This window comes from Engystomops pustulosus, chromosome 2 (genome assembly GCF_040894005.1).
Source record: "Engystomops pustulosus chromosome 2, aEngPut4.maternal, whole genome shotgun sequence".
NCBI lineage: Eukaryota > Metazoa > Chordata > Amphibia > Anura > Leptodactylidae > Engystomops > Engystomops pustulosus.
In genome coordinates, this window is record NC_092412.1 from 230,318,871 (window position 1) to 230,337,174 (window position 18,304).

Below are 18,304 nucleotides of genomic sequence, written 5' to 3' on the forward strand. Positions count from 1 at the left end.
TATATAGACAGGAGATAGATGATAGATGTATAGACAGGAGATAGATGATAGATATATAGACAGGAGATAGATAATAGATATATAGACAGGAGATAGATGATAGATATATAGACAGGAGATAGATGATAGATATATAGACAGGAGATAGATAATAGCTATATAGACAGGAGATAGATGATAGATATAGACAGGAGATAGATGATAGATGTATATACAGGAAATAGATGATAGATATATAGACAGGAGATAGATGATAGATATATAGACAGGAGATAGATGATAGATGTATATACAGGAGATAGATGATAGATGTATAGACAGGAGATAGATGATAGATGTATATACAGGAAATAGATGATAGATATATATAGACAGGAGATAGATGATAGATATATAGACAGGATATAGATGATAGATGTATATACAGGATATAGATGATAGATATATAGACAGGAGATGGATGATAGATGTATAGACAGGAGATAGATGATTTATATATATAGACAGGAGATAGATAATAGATATATAGACAGGAGATAGATATATAGACAGGAGATAGATGGTAGATATAAAGACAGGAGATAGATGGTAGATATAAAGACAGGAGATAGATGGTAGATATATAGACAGGATATAGATGATAGATGTATATACAGGATATAGATGATAGATATATAGACAGGAGATGGATGATAGATGTATAGACAGGAGATAGATGATTTATATATATAGACAGGAGATAGATAATAGATATATAGACAGGAGATAGATATATAGACAGGAGATAGATGGTAGATATAAAGACAGGAGATAGATGGTAGATATAAAGACAGGAGATAGATGGTAGATATAAAGACAGGAGATAGATGGTAGATATATAGACAGGATATAGATGATAGATATATATACAGGAGATAGATGGTAGATATATAGACAGGATATAGATGATAGATATATATACAGGAGATAGATGATAGATATATAGACAGGAGATAGATGATAGATATATAGACAGGAGATAGATGATAGATATATAGACAGGAGATAGATGGTAGATATATAGACAGGATATAGATGATCAGCATCTTCACCCGGGCATTAGACCAAGAGGTATTAAAAGAGCAACATATCCTCTGCCCCCAAAAGTCCTCATGCAGGGGGCCCCTTTAGGACAGGGGGCCCTGGGCAAATGCCAGGTTTGACGCCCCCTAACGCCAACCCTATTTACAAGTAGCAGATTTGTTGCACAATTTACTATGCCTGTATTAATATTGGTCTGAACAGAAATTGATGACATTGGCACCAAAATTTAGATTAAAAAAAACTTCAACCATAGAAATTAATGCAAAAAAATCTGTCGTGAATAAACCCCCTGGGCTATATACTCAGTAATGCAGTACAGCCAGGCGGTCAGCAGGTGTCGCTCTAGGACCATGCAGCTCACTAGCGGAAGTAGTCCCCCCACCTGCCGGCTCCCAGGCTGCACCGCGTTTCCGGTCTTCCGCCTCCCTGTCTTTTCCCCGTGTCCGCAGCTGCAGGGACGGATTAATCATGGCCGCCTCCAAACCCGTGGAGCCGCAAGGCGGACCCGGGATGCCGCACTGGAAGCTGGCCCTGGCCATGGGGGCCCCGCTGCTGCTGGGAGCCGGAGCGCTGTATCTATGGAGCAGGCACAGGTCCAGTAAGAAAGACAACCAGAGGAGGACACCGGAGGGGAGGGCGAGCCCGGTGCCCAGTGCGGGCCAGGAGGCTGCACCCCAGCAGGAGATGGTGAGGAGGGGGCACCAGGGGGCGTGCTGCCTGCCAATGTCACCCTGCACATGCTACACACTCAGACTACAACTCCCAGCATGCACCAGTCACTGCAAAGGGAGGTTCTGAGGGGAGCCAGGCCACAGTGCATGCTGGGAGTTGTAGTACTAAGTATGTAGATGCATGACAGGACAGACATGGCGGCTTCTGAATTGACATTGATTTTTCTCATCGGCTGCTGTAGTTGATGAATGGGTTAATTTGCAGGGGGGTGAAAGCTGTTAAAAAAATCCATTTTTATTATCCATCTGATAAAACCGAGTGGTTTTCTCTGGAAATTATTCATAGATTGCCGATGTCTTGTGATAGATGGGACAGCTGAGTTGTTTACTATCGTAAGGTGATGGGTCATAGATGTCACCAAGTATTTGGCTTAGGGGTCACCGTCCTGTAAGGTCGTATTCACACTGATGTCCTGGCTTCTTGAATCCTATGTGATCGGCCCTCCACGCTGACTTATTACAGGTCTGTCTGGTTTTTCTGGTTTTACTTAACATAATATTGCAGCGTGTTACCGTGTTATGGTCCTCTTTCACCGTATGGTGAATTGGGACCTGGTACAACCCCCCGTACTGTTATCTGCATTGTCCATAAACCCTTTGACCCCTCTAAGGTCACATTCAGAAGTAAAAGGAACCTTTAAATACATCAGAATTGCTTGTCTTATTCTCGCAGGACCCAAATACCAACCAATACTAAATACCTGATAGGGTGCCCAGCAGTTTTTGAAAAGCAAGGCAGCTTTTTTTTTATTTTAAATTAATTCTGGCCTTTTCTACAGTATTATGTTCTGTATTGTTTAGCTGCTTGTATGATACTAGGAGTGGCTCCGCTTCCATGGCTCAGGGACAAATGGGATATTCTTCCTTGAACCACTATTTCTAAGGCTTCATGCACAGAACCGAATGGGGGGCCTGTGATACAGCCACACAATTTGTGGCCCCCATTGAGGCCAAGCCGGACGTCCGGCTTTCTATGTAGAGGAGAGGAATGAGGAGCACCCTTCCTCCACCCCGCCGTGTGCATAACTGGCCCATGAAAAATTCTGGATTTCATGGAGTGACCACAGTGCAAAAGACAAAATAATAAAAAGAGAAAGTGCTTTGAGTCCCTTCTTGGCAGCATTGACACTGCTGTAGTCATGATTATAGTGGGGAAGCAGGGACTCCTTGTATTCTATATCACTATGAAGCTCATAGTCCCATCCTGTGTATACGCCGTTCCTGATTGAGGATACATTTCTATCCAGCATCAGACAACTGTTAGGCTGAGTTCACATCACGTTTTTTAGATCCGCCTGCGCACACAATTTCGGCTGCAAAAAAAAAGGTACCTAAACGCGTGCTAAGGCTTATTTATTAGGGTCTATGCACATGACAGACGCCCAAACAATTTACTTTGTTGTCCTATGCGTCTGTACCTTTTTTTTTTTTTGTCGAGAAAAGCGTTGGCTGCTGCATTTTCCATGTCCTTTTTTTAAAACATATGAAAAAGGTATACGGAGGACGTATGCAGAAAGTGTTGCATCAATCCCTCACATCCGTTTTTATGCCCAAATGTGGAGCATAACATTTTCCATCTTGGTAAGGACACATGGGATTGGCTTCACAAAGTGGGTAGGGGGGGGGGGGGGGGTTACATTTTTGAAGTGTAAAAACAGGTGCTAATGGATACGTCAAATAAACGTAGGTGTCAATTTTTAAACCTATATATACCGTATTTTTTGGCCTATAAGGCGCACTGGAGTATAAGGCGCACCTCTAATAAATGCCTGCTAAGACATATAGGTTCATATATAAGGCGCACTGGATCAAATGCAGTACCTAAAAATGACCAGCAGGTGGCAGACCTGTGCACAGTTCTAGCCAGCTACACTTCCCGGGAAACTTGTCTTCAGCGTGTCAGAGAGCTCCGATCTCAGAGGTATGCGCTGCTGGGGGTTAATGCAGGGTGATGCAGGGGTTAAGCTCTCCCTCTGCCCCTTCTCCTTCCCTCCTCAGCCAGGGTGTTATTTCTGTGGGGTTCCCTGTGGCTCCTTCTCTTTCCCCTGTTACAGGGCTGTCAGGTATGGGGGATTGGTTACTGATGATGATGATTGCCTCGTGGTCGGCACTATGGCGGCTCCGGTCTCTCTGTGCTAGGGGAGGGCAGGATGGGCACAATGTTAGTTGTGGTGCCAGGGCACTTCAGGAGCTAGGGACCCTGTATACTGTGTGGGAAGGTGCAGGAAATTTCTGGGGATAGAGCTATTAAACACTGGTAAATGTACAGTACATCTTGTCTGTAGTACATTTCTGTATAAGTTCATATATAAGGCGCACCGGCCTATAAAATACAGTACTAATTCCTTTAAATAGCGCACACAGATTACGTAGCGCTGCACACAGTTTGCCAAATCGGTCCCTGTCCCCAATGGGGCTCACAATCTAATCATCCTACCAGTATGTTTTGGAGTGTGCGTAAACGCAGAGAGAACATACAAACTCTTTGCAGATGTTGACCCTGGGACTTGAACCCAGGTCCGCAGCACTGCAAGGCTGTAATGCTAACCACTAAGCCACTGTGCCGTATATATGTTTCAGCATACGTAAGGCGGATGCAAAAAACGTGATGTGAACCCTGCCTTATCAGCATAGTCTGGGATCATATGGGGATCATTGTGCCGTTACTCCTGTGTATTAGTATCTCTAGTCCTCGAGTGATCTTGTCCATGTGCTACACATTAGAGAAGGGTCGGCTGAATCCCTTGATTCTACCAGTGCAGTCCGGCCATGTCATGTGCATGTCCATGCGGGGTTCCTTGGCTGAAAACTTCCCTAATCCATTATTCTCAAAGGAGCTAAGCGGCTATTGGGAATGTCTGATGGCTTCTTATTTCTGATAATCATGCACCAAGCTGATTGTGTTTGAAGTAGCCATCAATTAGAGCAACATCTCTTGCTATAAGGTTGATCACCTTTAGGGTTCCTACTGCACACAGATCCTAGTACTACAGCATAATAGAGGACGACTTTCTACATCTTTAGATTTGGAAACCTGAAGTCCACGCTTCTTTTCTTTTAAGGCCGTTGGGAGGTGAAGTTCTTAAAACGTGCTTGTCACGCAGGCCGGACCTGGACCACTGTAATAATAATAATTTCTATAGCACCATCGTATTCTGTACCGCTTTACTAGTTATAGGGGGATATATACAAATAAGACATTGTAGAGTAAAAACCTAGTCATGGAGCAATAGGAGTGAGGGTCCTGCTCACAAGAGCTTACAATCTATCCCTGTGCTGGTACATAGAATAACCTGGTGATCTCACCTCTTACTGATCCCCTTCTGCTATATACACAATAGAGCGGACACTTTGGATCAGGGCAAACTCCACATTGTGCGGAGAAGCTGAGCTCCCCCAGTCACCTGTACAAACAGGTCTGTGGTGTGCACGCCTCTCCACGCGCCTGTAATAAAGCGCAGACACATTGAGGCAAGGCTCGTAGCTCCTTCATTAAAATCCTCTGTAAATCTGTCTCTTTAAATCTCCCACCGCTGATATATGAAGCATTTTCAGTTCATGGCAGAAGCCGTCCCAGTGTTATCATTCGTTCTACAGCCATGAAATCTTTGTAAAGCGTAAATCTTTTTTGACGGCAAAGAACTCTGATTCTGCATATGGACTGAATAAGCCTTGCAAGAGGTCATATACAACCTTGTAAGATTGTCGGCCCAGCCTTGAACTGGTTAGGATGTGACTCTCAGCTCTCCCTGACGATTAAAGGTTGAAGGCCGGGACACGCAGGATGCAATCGCTGCAGCCTGGACATGGGACAAAACATTGACAGGGAATTCAGCAGCTGGAATATACAGCAATAACCAATCTGCTGCTGAATCTTAACCCGCAGCAGAAAACTGCAGCATTTAGACAACTCCCATCCGCTGTGCTGGTAATGTAAATGACTGCAGCAAGACGCTTTCACCTCAACCAGATTAATAATTTCCTGCCCCTGAGGTTATCGGTGCACAAGTCACAGGGAACTTATTTATATGGTAATGTTGTGCAATGGTTACTCCCCTCACTCGGACCCTTGTGTTCTCTTCTAGACCCCCCTCGAAAAAGCACAAGCTGCAAAGAACAAAGGCAACAAGTATTTCAAAGCTGGGAAATACGATCAAGCCATCCAGTGTTACACTGAGGCCATCGGTCTGTGTCCTCCGGAGAAGAAGGTGGACCTGTCTACTTTCTACCAGAACAGAGCTGCCGCCTACGAGCAGCAGGTAAGTGCAGGGACCATATCACATCTATATATGTTATGTACTTGTATAGTCTTATCAGGGTGGAGTCGTAAGGAAGGAGGGGGAACACTTTACTTACAGTAGTGTTTGCTTTTTTGGGGGTATTTCTGCAGGACTGCCATTCAGTTTACGGACTGTTGCCTGAGCCCTAAAACTCTGAACCCATTACTATCCACGTGACACCTACTTGAATATTTATGGGTTTGGAGAGGATACGCACAGTGCACTAATAGACAGAAGAGTTGGTTTTGTCTCTGGCTTGTAGTTTGTTCTGAGGCGTCCTAAGTCCCAAATCAACCTGTATATTATGTTTGTGTGGTGTAGATAAGGGAAAAAAAATCATACTTTCCTAGATGCAAGTGTTATGAGGCTCATCAGACTCGCATCTGCAGATCCGGTGCCACCTCTTGCGTTGCGGGTAGTAAAGCCGTGGTGTACTATAATGGCTTCACTGCCCACTGGTAAGTATAAATGGCTGTGTCCATAAGGACCCCTGGGTGGTTTAGTTACCCAAATCACCCTGACAGGTTCCCTTTAAGCTGGGTGGAGGGTTAGACGGTTGTGTTAAGAATTTAAGCTATTGCTAAAAGAACCTTATTTAAAGGGAACCTGTAAAAACATTTTTCCACAAATACAGGTAGTGGCAGGTTCCCATAGAGCTCTATTAACTAACTGACACCCTTTGTTTACCTAAAAATTGTTTCCCTCAGATCCCAATATAATCATCTTTATAAATGTGTCTGCTATCTAGGAATATCCATAGCAAGTTTTGATTGGAGTGGTCTCCTCTGGCTGAATCCAGCAACTCCTCCCCATGCTTTTTCAGCATGCGGCAGTAATGTCATGTGACAAAGTTGAGATAATCTCCAGTCCTTTAGCCTCCTAACATTAGCAATCTGTGCATATGCATATATCTGATCACTTACCTGATATCTGATAACGGCCTGCATAGACTTTTTACTCCTCTCCATGCCTTATTGTTGGCTGCTGTGATTTCATGTGATCAGATATATTCATGGTGTACAGTTTGCTAATGTTTGGAGGCTAAAGGACATTAGATTGTCACATGACATTACTGCTGCATGCTGAGAAGTAATGGGGAAGAGCTGCTGGATTCAGCCCAAGGGGCCATGCTCCCCCTGGACTCGCTATAAAAAAAAAGGTCTGTCAGTTAGTTACTAGGGTTCTATGGGAACCTGCCACTAGCTTTATATGTTAAAATGTGGTGACAGGTTCCCTTTTAAAAATTGAGCTTAATATCAATCAATAGTACAATATTGCAAATGGGCAGTTACCGAATATAATTTACAAATATTTTATAAATTCACATTAACACACAGGTAACACAATGTATAAAACACACTACTTTTTCACCTCTTTCGTGCACAAAATATCAATTTCAAATTATTTGTTTTTTTTTTTTATTTTCAGCAAACGTGGAAAGAAGTTGTCCAGGACTGCACCAAAGCAGTGGAGCTAAATCCCAAGTATGTGAAAGCCCTCTTCAGACGGGCAAAAGCACACGAAAGGCTTGACAACAAGAAAGAGAGCTTGGAAGGTATGTCCATCCCTATAGTGACTAGTGTCACACAACGCACAGGTACACTGCACCAGATTTATTGTATAAATGTGTTGTAGTTGTTGTCTTCTGTATGTTTGGCCATTTAACTTTGTAAAATTATCTAAAATCCTTCATAAATGAGGCGCAGGGCATTTTAGAACGTGTTTTTTTTTTTTTTGGAAAAATTAACAATGCCAAATTGTAATTGTACTTAGATTGATTAATCTGCTCTATTTCCCAGCCCCAAAAGGGGTCATTAAAGGAAATCGGCAACAAAATCAAGTATGATGTACTCTTTTTATGTTTGTTATCCTTCCTTATGGCCTTCTTACTTATAAAATCAACTTTTAAAATTCTGCTAATGTGCCAGAAGGGCTCTGGAGGGGTGTTACCAGAGACCCTCCTTGCTGCTGCTTCACAGACTGTTACATTCTCACCCTCCCCCATGCTTCTGCCACAGTGGGAGGGGGAAGTGTAGCAGCCTGTGATTCTGCAGCTCCAAGGGGTTCTGTTAACACCCCTGGAGCCGTACTGGCTAATTAGCAGAAGTATAAAAGTAGATTATAGAAGGAAGGTGGCCATGTATAAGACATATGAAACTATTACCATGGTCACTCTTAGTACATCTGGTTTATCATGCTATCAAGATTACTTTTAAAGAGGACCCGTCAGGGCAATTTGAAACACTAAACCACCGGTCTATAAGGACCCGTGGTTGGTTTAGTGTCCCAGATTGCCCTGACAGGTTATCAGTATCTTAAAGAGGACCTATCTTATTAATAAGAGCACAGCTGCAGTTCCCCAAATGGCTGCTATAAATTGGACTGAGTGAGTGCTGAGCTTCCAACTTCATCCCCTGTATACTTTTCAGAGCTGAACACCTAGTTGTATGAACTGGGTGTCGGACCCCCCCCACCCACCCACCTATCCTGAGATATCATCAGTATCCACAATTTCCTCCTGCCCACAAAACCTTTTTGTTGGATTCCTACTTTCTCTTTAGTGGGATAAGTAGTAAATGAAAGTGCGCATGGCTTTGTTTAATGTCGCACCCTCTTGTACTTTGTGGTTGTAGATGTCACTGCCGTTTGTATCTTGGAAGGCTTCCAGAACCAGAACAGCATGCTGCTCGCAGATAAAGTACTTAAGCTGCTCGGGAAAGAAAAAGCCAAAGACAAATACAAGGTATTGCTGGATAACACAGAGTCTTAGCTAATGGTGTTTACATACTATGGAGATCCTTACTGTTCTTACTGAGTCGCACAGGCTTACTGTGTCCACTTCTCCTCCCGTTACACTGTTCTTTTCTTGCATTGTAGATGTAATGGATCTAGACGTAGTCTTTGTGCCAAAGTGCCGGGCACTCAACGGGCATAATGTTGCATTAGTTTTCAGTTGCATTAGAGACGTTGTTGTTGTTATTATCTTCAGACATATAATCGCCTTCCTCCTTCTGCATTTAGAACAGGGAGCCACTGATGCCTTCACCACAGTTCATCAAATCCTATTTCAGCTCTTTCACCGATGATATAATCTCCCAGCCCCTGCATAAAGAGGAGAAGTCAGACGAAGATAAGGACAAAGAAGGAGAGGCGGCCGTAGTCAAGGAGAAGTAAGTGACTCCCGGCTAAAGCTCAGTTTTCTAACAATACGTGGAAGATGGTTGTAGGCCAAGAGAATAAGGTTCTCTTTAACCCCTTGGCAACATCCACCATAGAACATTAAAACATTCGGAGTCCGTTCAGGACAGTGGTGGCGCACCTATGGGATGGGTGCCAGAGCCCCCTGTGTAACCCAACACAAAATTCACCAGTCAAGACATCCTCCAGGAAGCCCAGGGATTCCCACACTGAATACTATTTTACATTACCACATCCTGAGCTGTTAGATGGCAGGAAGAGTGAAAAGATGCGGATGTGGCCATTGGTGCTTCTGTTCCGGGCCCTGCGATTCGTCCTCTTGCTGTTTGCTCTTTGTGATAAATAAGTGGCAATCCCTGATGGCAGTCATCAGGTAACAGTCACAAGGATGATTTGTTGTCTGATATTATCTAATCTATAAAAATGTCAGACAAACCCATCAGTTTCTGCAAGATTAGGCACCTATCTAATAGGACCTACTGCTGTCAGTTAGTTGTCTTAGCCGTTGCTTAAAGGAAATCTACCTTCAAAGTCAAGCATGGATAACCCAGGGTAACCTACTCATCGTGAGGTAATCTTCTTATATATTTTATTCATGACTTCTTTTTTTCTAAAAAATAAGGTTTTAAAATTCTGCATATCAACTGGGGAAATGTTACCAGAGTACCTCTGTGCTGTAGCTCCGCAGGCTCTTACACTGCAGGAGCATTTACCCTTCCAATTGTGTGGTGCTTCCATGAGGGAGGGAAGTGCCGAGGAAGTGGATGGAGGGTGAGACAGCCAGTGAAGCTACATCATACCACAGAGCGGCTCTGGTAACTCCACCACAAACTCTTCAGGCTCATTAGCATGATATTAAAAGTTGACTTTACAAGCAGGGAGGCCATGGATAACACATATAAGAAGAAAATCACAGTCACTGTGCTTTCATCTATCGGGAAGTGTCCCTGGTTTATCATGAAAGATTTTAATAGTAGATTTACTTTTAACCCTGCTCTTTTTTTTTTTTTTTACTTCAGATCTGGTTACTTAAAAGCCAAACAATATATGGAAGAGGAGAACTATGATAAAATAGTCAGTGAATGTACAAAGGAAGTGGAGGCCAGAGGCAAGTACATTGCTGAGGCTTTACTACTGAGAGCCACCTTCTACCTGCTCATCGGAAACTCTGCTGCTGCTAAGCCGGATTTGGATCAGGTTATTAGCATGGAAGATGCCAATGTGAAGGTAACTTGTGCAGAAATCTCATATTCATATCTAGATGCCTTTTTGGGGAAGGAACGTTTGCTAGTATCTACTAAAAACTGGAGTTATGGCCTTTTTTCCTAAAGCCCCCATTAAGTTATATCAACATCTGTAGAGAGAAAGACCTGGACTGCACATCTACACATTATATATTGATCTACTGCCACTAGGCTACATTAACCAAATTGTATAATCCACTAACCACAGTGACTCTGTTTAGTAGGTCCCTACACTGTTGGGTGCAGCAGTACATCACGTCCACAGTATCTTCAGTACGTCCCCAGCTGGGACCAATTCCCAGCAGCCCCCAAGTACCCATACTGGCAGGCTTCCCCGAACCCATGGCTCAGGGTCCCCATCAGAACCTCTCTCCACAGAAACAGCAGACGTCATGCAGTAGTGCACAATGTGACCATGGTGATTTAAGACCTGTTCACACAGTGCAGTACTGAGTGATGTTTGCTGTTTCTCTGGTGCGGTGCTGTTGTGGGCCCAGAGCTAAGGCTGTTTGGATTGTAATAAGTGTCTAGTAAATGACTAGTCAGGTTTTATGGCATGTTGTACTATAACCACAGCTTCACAAAGTTAAAGTATTACAATGTGAAGTTTCATTTTTGTTTTTCAAGTTCCGTCTTCTGCCCTACATTGTAGTTTAACAGTTACTGGAGAACTTCAAAGATAATGTTCACCTTTGACCACCATTTTTTCCAGGCCACACATAGATAACATCTGAAGAACACTTTGTGTAATCTCCATTTATTTACCTTGAAGTCATTTGATGTTACTAGCGCTGGTGGTTTCTCCACCTGAGAATCATTGTATAAAAAGTGCAGCTCCACTGCATTGGCTGCATTCTGGTGGACGCACATGCTCAGTACTCGCATCCTCTGCAGCACAGCCAATGAAAATAGCTTTTTGTCCTGCTGGTCAGGAGAGGAGCTGAGCCTCTACAGGAGTATGGACCTATTACTGATCAATAATATATGCCAGTATTCCATAAATCCAAATGAGAAAGTGGATTTTACTGAGTGGTTCTGTCCACAGACCACTTCTAGGTGAACATTTTAGCAGCGGCACCAAAGAGGCAGGTGAAGGAGTGCAGGAAACAAATATGAATATAATCTTCTAGAAAGTCATAATTTATGCCTAAAATAGTGTTGTTATATTAATGTTTGCCAAATTTACATATATAAAACGCACTAAAAAAAACCCCACCTTTGTTTTTGTCTTTCAGTTACGTGCAAATGCCCTTATCAAAAGGGGCAGTATGTATATGCAGCAGCAGCAACCAATGCTCTCCACTCAAGATTTCAACATTGCTGCAGACATTGACCCCCAGAATGCAGATGTGTACCACCATAGAGGACAGGTGAGTGGCTGGTTACGTGCTCTGTCATTTAGTTAAAAATATATTTTTTGGATATGAATAGGAAATGACTGAAAGGTTTTCGAAGATTGAACACTCCTTACCTCTGGTGTAGAGTGACGCCTCCTGTCAGGCCCAGGTATACAGAGACTCGGTGGTGATGATGATCTTGTTATGGCCTAATAAGGCAGCAGCCTCAGGCTCTCAATGCAACATCATCCTCTATGTATCAACAAATTGGTACCACCACATGGGGCCTACAGGGAGAAAATCCCAAGCATGCCCTTTAAGGTCATCCACTTGAAGGGAACCTGTCATTAGCAATTGATCTAATAAACCACTTCTAGTATATTGTCAGGCAGCGTAACACCTTCTAGTTTCTGTTTCTTTCCTGATTGACATCGTACATCAGGAGATCTGGTTAGTGATGTCTGTGGATGTAGGACCATAAATTACAGTTAAGGGGGTTTCTGAGGAAGAGAGAGCTTGACTTTAGTGTTGAAATCTCCTCCTCTTTGTACAATCAATTTACATCTCACTTCAAAGTAGATTTTCTGGATGATGCCACCATACTGGGTCATGAAAGAAACAAAAACTAGAAGGTGTTCAGCTGCTTGGCAACTTACTGGTAGTGGTTTATTAGGTCAATTTCTTATGATGGGTTCCCTTTAAGATCAGTGGAAAATCTACAATTAGGATCTTCTCCATCATGGGGTGTTGCAGCTTTCCAGAGCCAGAATTATAACAGTTGCAGACACCGTTCAGTTTATTTCCTGTATAGTGGCCGGTGTCAGAACTGCAGCTCACATCCTATGTCCCTGAGTAGAATTCAAGCTGCAGGTCTCTCAAACGCTGCACACTTCCTATGTGTCCCGTAGTGGTTTTTATGTATTACATTTTATTCAAGTTTTATCAAATGGGTTAACAAACAGCTTACAGTAGGTGTCAGTCTTCCAAAAAAAAAAATATAAACTCCCACAGTAGTTCTAATAATGCTCTTCTTATTTTTCAGCTAAAAATCCTACTTGACCAAGTGGATGAAGCGGTTGCAGACTTTGATGAATGTATCAGATTGCGACCAGATTCTGCTTTGGCTCAAGCACAAAAATGCTTTGCATTAGTAAGTATTGAAGTATAAAATCCTCTCCGGTGTATGAAGTCAGTGGTACCTCCATATAAAGCAATGGGAAAGTGTGATACTGGCCCAATAATAATAATAATCTTTATAAAGCACCATCATATTCAGTAGTGCTTTACAAATTATAGAGGACATATTACATTAGAGTACAAACGGTCATATGGAACTATATGAGTGAGGGCCCTGCTCACAAGAGCTTACAGTCTATGAGGATGAGGGGGCGACACAAGAGCTTACAGTCTATGAGGATGAGGGGGTTGACACAAGAGCTTACAGTCTATGAGGATGAGGGGGTGACACAAGAGCTTACAGTCTATGAGGATGAGGGGGTGACACAACAGCTTACAGTCTATGAGGATGAGGGAGTGACACAAAAGCTTACAGTCTATGAGGATGAGGGGGTGACACAACAGCTTACAGTCTATGAGGATGAGGGGGTGACACAACAGCTTACAGTCTATGAAGCCAATGCAACAACCCATATTTGGTCAATGATGTTTCTACCATTCTTAAGACTTGTGCCTTGGTCCTGCAGAATAAAGATTCAAAAATGTAAAGTTTATTTCTTTTCTATTATTTTTCTATTATTTCTAGTACCGTAAAGCATATACCGGCAGCAATCCACTGCAGATCAAAGCTGCAATGAAAGGGTTTGAAGATGTTATAAAGAAATTTCCAAAATGTGCAGAAGGCTACGCCCTTTACGCCCAGGTAAGGCATCTGCCGTATACGCTTCATGTTGTTTCCTGGACCACCGGTTGCTTACACCCATTCTGTAAGGATGATGTATATGATGTGTCTGTATGCACGGTTTTATAACTTAATCTTTCCATATATTCCATGTTCATTGCTGAGTCTACATCTACATGTGCAAAGCACAAAGCTTGGGGTAAAAGCTGCATTTTGTTATCTTCTGCAGGACAATAGAGAGAGAAAGATATCTGCTCTTCAGTCGGGGTACCAGGATCCCCATTGTCATGATCAGTGGGAGTCCTAGTGGTCCGACCCACACCAATTTACATGTTATCTGCTATCCACAGGATAGGACATAATATAAAATGTTATAAAATCGAAGGCCAGCCCTCCCTAGTTTGCACAGCAGAAGCATCGTCTGAGAGCCTTTCAGTGTTGATCATACAAAGCTGCAGTCAGTGCTAGGCAGCCATCCTGGAGATCTATATAACCATACCTGTGTGTATGGTGTTTGTAGCAGCAAGTCTGTGGGAAAAAATGCATTTATATTCCAGGATTGTAGCTGAACTTGGGGAGTCCCCTCACACTCCTCATATTCTTTAATCTTAGGATTAGAATTACTTTCCAGCACTCCCCCTGCGACTATTCTTGGGGAAGGGGGGCTGTGTCGTGAGATCTCCACACACCAGTCCACCAGAATGTTCCAAGTCCAGTTACAATTCTGAAATATAAATGCATGTTTTCATAGTCCTGCTGCTACCAACAAGAGACAGACCTCCAGGGACAATAGCTAAAAATGTATGCAGCTTTGTATGGGCAAATCTGCTGATAGACTCTCCCTTTAAATTTGGTGATGATGCAAGGAGTTGAGATTCTGTACATAATGCTCCAGCACTGCTAGAGACAGGAATAGAATATTTCAGTGTTCATCTGACAATCACCCACGTGATACCGCACAATGGTACCCGCTGTTCTATCCTCTCGCTCCGCCATCTGTATGCCAGGTGTACTGTGTCAGGTTTTGCTTATTAAATATCACTCTGGCTCCAATTTGGATTATGATCAGCGCCGTCTCCTGGGATACAGACATCCTGCTGTTTTGCAATTAGAAGTATTTTATTTCAATATTCTCTCTTTTTGTTACATCTGATGATGGATTCACACTGTGTAGTACATGTAGGAAGTGATCATTTGTTAAGAATATTGGATAACATTTTTGTTTATAGGCCCTAACAGATCAACAGCAGTTTGGGAAAGCAGATGAGATGTACGACCAGTGTATAGATCTGGAACCAGACAATGCCACAACATATGTTCATAAAGGGTAAGTGCTAAGGGATGCAGTGAAGTTGAAGATTTGGGCCCCTTTTACACTGCTGTTGGGGGGGGACGTGTAGGCCGGATGTACAACGGTAATGGCGCCCAACCGCGATATGTTGCACACACATATGTGCCACCATATCATATCGTGCACAGGGAAAAGAGAGCGCATGCTCCATCTTTTCCCCACATGTACAGCAGGGCGCCATGACCTGCAATGGTGATGGGGTGGGAAGTTCTCACCTGTCCTCGTCTCAAGCGTGCAACTGTATTATCACCTGTGCTATGGCCAGGCAAGCATACGGCTGTGGGAACCCTCCCTACAATTACAATGTTACTTTAAGGATAAAGTCTTGCACTTAGCTTCTAGAGGAGGATAACATTATGATCCACCATTGCATGGAGCTCTGTGTCCATTGGGGTCTAGGATGATGTGATACATTTAGATCCTTGGATGATGATGATATCAACGATGGTGATAGTGCTATCGATGATGGCATCTTTAAAGGGGTTTTCCTTCCATACACGTTAGATACGGCATAATTTGCTGATTGGGGGTCCCCATTGGAACCCTGCGTTTCTTGATTTGGGGGGGGTCTCATCACTGAGACTCCCACCAATCAGCAAGTTATCCAGTGGATAGGGCCTAACTTCTTTGGTGGAAAACCCCCTTTAATGCGAGTGGGTGCAGTGGCATTGTTCTCCCTCAGCCCTGGCCAGTAAGTGTCACACATGGGACTATTGACTTTGTTGATGCAGCAAAATATACAATTGGCTCCATATATTGTATCACTAACGGCAGATGGACCCCTTTCCAACACTCTAGGGAAATGTTTCTGGGTTGGTTAGTCTAATGTCCATAACCAATGTAATCCCTACTCACCCTAAGGCACATGAACAACTCCATGGACTGCACAGGATGTGAGTCTTTGCATTACATAGATATACGATGCTAGGACTCCCCTTCTGGCAGCCGGAAGGCAGCGCAAGCAATATAACAGTTGGTACAGTCCCGGAGCTGAAGTTTAACTGGAAGACGGGGAGTCCTTGCATCATATTTAAGTATAATGCAAGGACACCCCTTCTGTACAAGGTGTGCAGTGCGTGGGATCAGGCTTCACATAATTGTGTGCAGGTAGCTTGTTTGTCCCTTCTCCAAACAACTTCTGACTTGTAATTTTTAATGTTGAAAATTGTGATATTAAGGAGATTACGTTTGGCTTATGATTATATTGGTTGAGTATTTTTTGTGCTTTGTTTTCTTCTAGCTTACTCCAGCTGCAGTGGAAACAAGATCTTGATAAAGGCTTAGATCTCATCAGCAAAGCCATTGAAATAGATAACAAATGTGACTTTGCCTACGAAACCATGGGGACAATAGAAGTTCAAAGGTAAGATGTGATGACCATGTAATGTGAACGAGGCCTTATAACTCTTTCTTCATAACATGTGTCTGCCGGGATGTTGGTTTTCCGAGATTAGATGTCTAGCTGCATATTTTTCCATTTGTCCCTTTTTTATTTTTTTAAGAACAGATGTATATTTGTTGGAGTGTTCATATTAAAGTAGTTGTACCAGCTATGTGTTATCCCCTATCCACAATATAGGGTGATAATAAACTGAGAGTGTGACCTTTGGTGATCACGAGACCAGGACCCCCAGCGATCCAGAGAAAGGTGGTCCTTTGCTCACTAGTGGGTGGAGCGTCAGGTTGAGCATTTTTTCTGCTGCTCCATTCAATACTTAGGAATTGCTGGGCACAGCGCTCCACTGACACTCCCTATTTCCATCATTCTCAAATGGAGTAATGGGATGGTCCACTTTTTAGAGAGAATAGATTGCCATTCTCCTGATTGAGAATGACCTGACTTCTAGGATCCTAACAATCGCCTTGTTGTCCTTAATTCCTGTGGATTGGGGTTCACTTAAATATAGTTGGTACCACCCCATATTTTTGGAAACAACCATACTATGTTTCTATTCCAGGGGGAATCTGGACAAAGCCATTGACATGTTCAATAAAGCCATCAACCTGGCGAAGTCTGAAATGGAAATGGCCCATCTGTACTCACTATGTGACGCCGCTTACGCCCAGACAGAAGTCGCCAGGAAATACGGCTTGAAGCCTCCAACACTGTAAAAGCACTGTCAGCGATGAGCAAATGTGATAGTGACGAAATATTGATCTTTAAGACGTAATTTCTCCAAGGACAGTTCTGCATCCGAAACAAAAAAAGAAAAGTGGAGCGGCGGCCCCTTGTTTTCCTGCCTGTGGTGTGGTCGTCCATCCCTTCTGTTAGATGTTTGGTTATGTGGGAAGAGGGCGTCTCCAAGGACTTCCCTCCGTCTATGGGACGACCACCACCGCTGCATGATGACAGGAGGACATAGTTTGCCATGCAAATAAAACTGCTGAGTTGAGTTCATTTCTGTTTTGTCAGGGAATGGGTGGTCAAGTGTGTGAGCAAATTTTCTTAATTTTTTTTTTTTTTTTTTTAATTTTCTGGTACTTTTTACTACTTTTTTTTTTCCATGAATGTGTTACTGTTCTGTGTCCCGTTCTTCTTTTGTATATACCTGATCACACACGGCTGATTTCTTCCTTTTTATTTGTGAAAACAAACGATTTGTTTTTTTAAGTTGTGACAAATAAATAGCTCCTCCGCATGCACAATCTATACACCCCCCCACTCTAAAGTCGTGGAATTTTTTTGTTTTGTATATTTTAAAATTCACCGAGCGCCCTGACAAGCCCCAATATGAAGAAAGATTAAACATTAGACCTTAAATAAACTTCGACACTTTTGTATTTGTGAACCCATCTAACCATATGGTGGGGGGGTTTGGTTATTTTTAGTAATTCTCCACTTCCTGCTGTGGTTTTCTGCCAGTCTCTGCTTCCTGATGCATCTTCCCAGACAGCAAGTTCTCCTTAGCCAATCGTACACATTAAATTTGCTTTGGATTCTAGAGGGAAACAATTTATTTCTAGAAGTTTATGTATGTAATAACTTATCCTGGTGGGTGACTATCTCCACATACAGGCATCCTTGCAAAGAGGGTGTAAAGGGCCGGTGCACTTGCTATAACCTGCCAATGCTCAGTTTTTTTGCGCTAATCTACACCAGGCAGTACAACCACCAAGAGATTTAAGCCGCCTGATGTATCCACCGCAGCTGATAATTTCCCTCGCTTGGATCTATGCTACTATTTTTCCCATCTCTGAGTCCTAACGTGCTCAGAATTTATT

At 42.9% G+C, this 18,304-nt stretch overlaps 1 protein-coding gene across 1 annotated transcript; it reads left to right on the top strand.

Moving 5' to 3' along the window:
- The first annotated feature begins 1,462 nt into the window (after positions 1-1,462).
- Positions 1,463-17,742, top strand: TOMM70 (translocase of outer mitochondrial membrane 70). Its single transcript, XM_072138475.1, has 12 exons — positions 1,463-1,770; positions 5,900-6,073; positions 7,523-7,649; positions 8,728-8,837; positions 9,116-9,264; positions 10,312-10,519; positions 11,772-11,906; positions 12,916-13,023; positions 13,636-13,752; positions 14,961-15,058; positions 16,323-16,445; positions 17,041-17,742. Exons 1-12 carry the CDS (start codon positions 1,552-1,554, stop codon positions 17,192-17,194), a joined length of 1,722 nt encoding a protein of 573 aa, XP_071994576.1. The 5' UTR covers positions 1,463-1,551; the 3' UTR covers positions 17,195-17,742.
- The last annotated feature ends 562 nt before the right edge of the window (positions 17,743-18,304 follow it).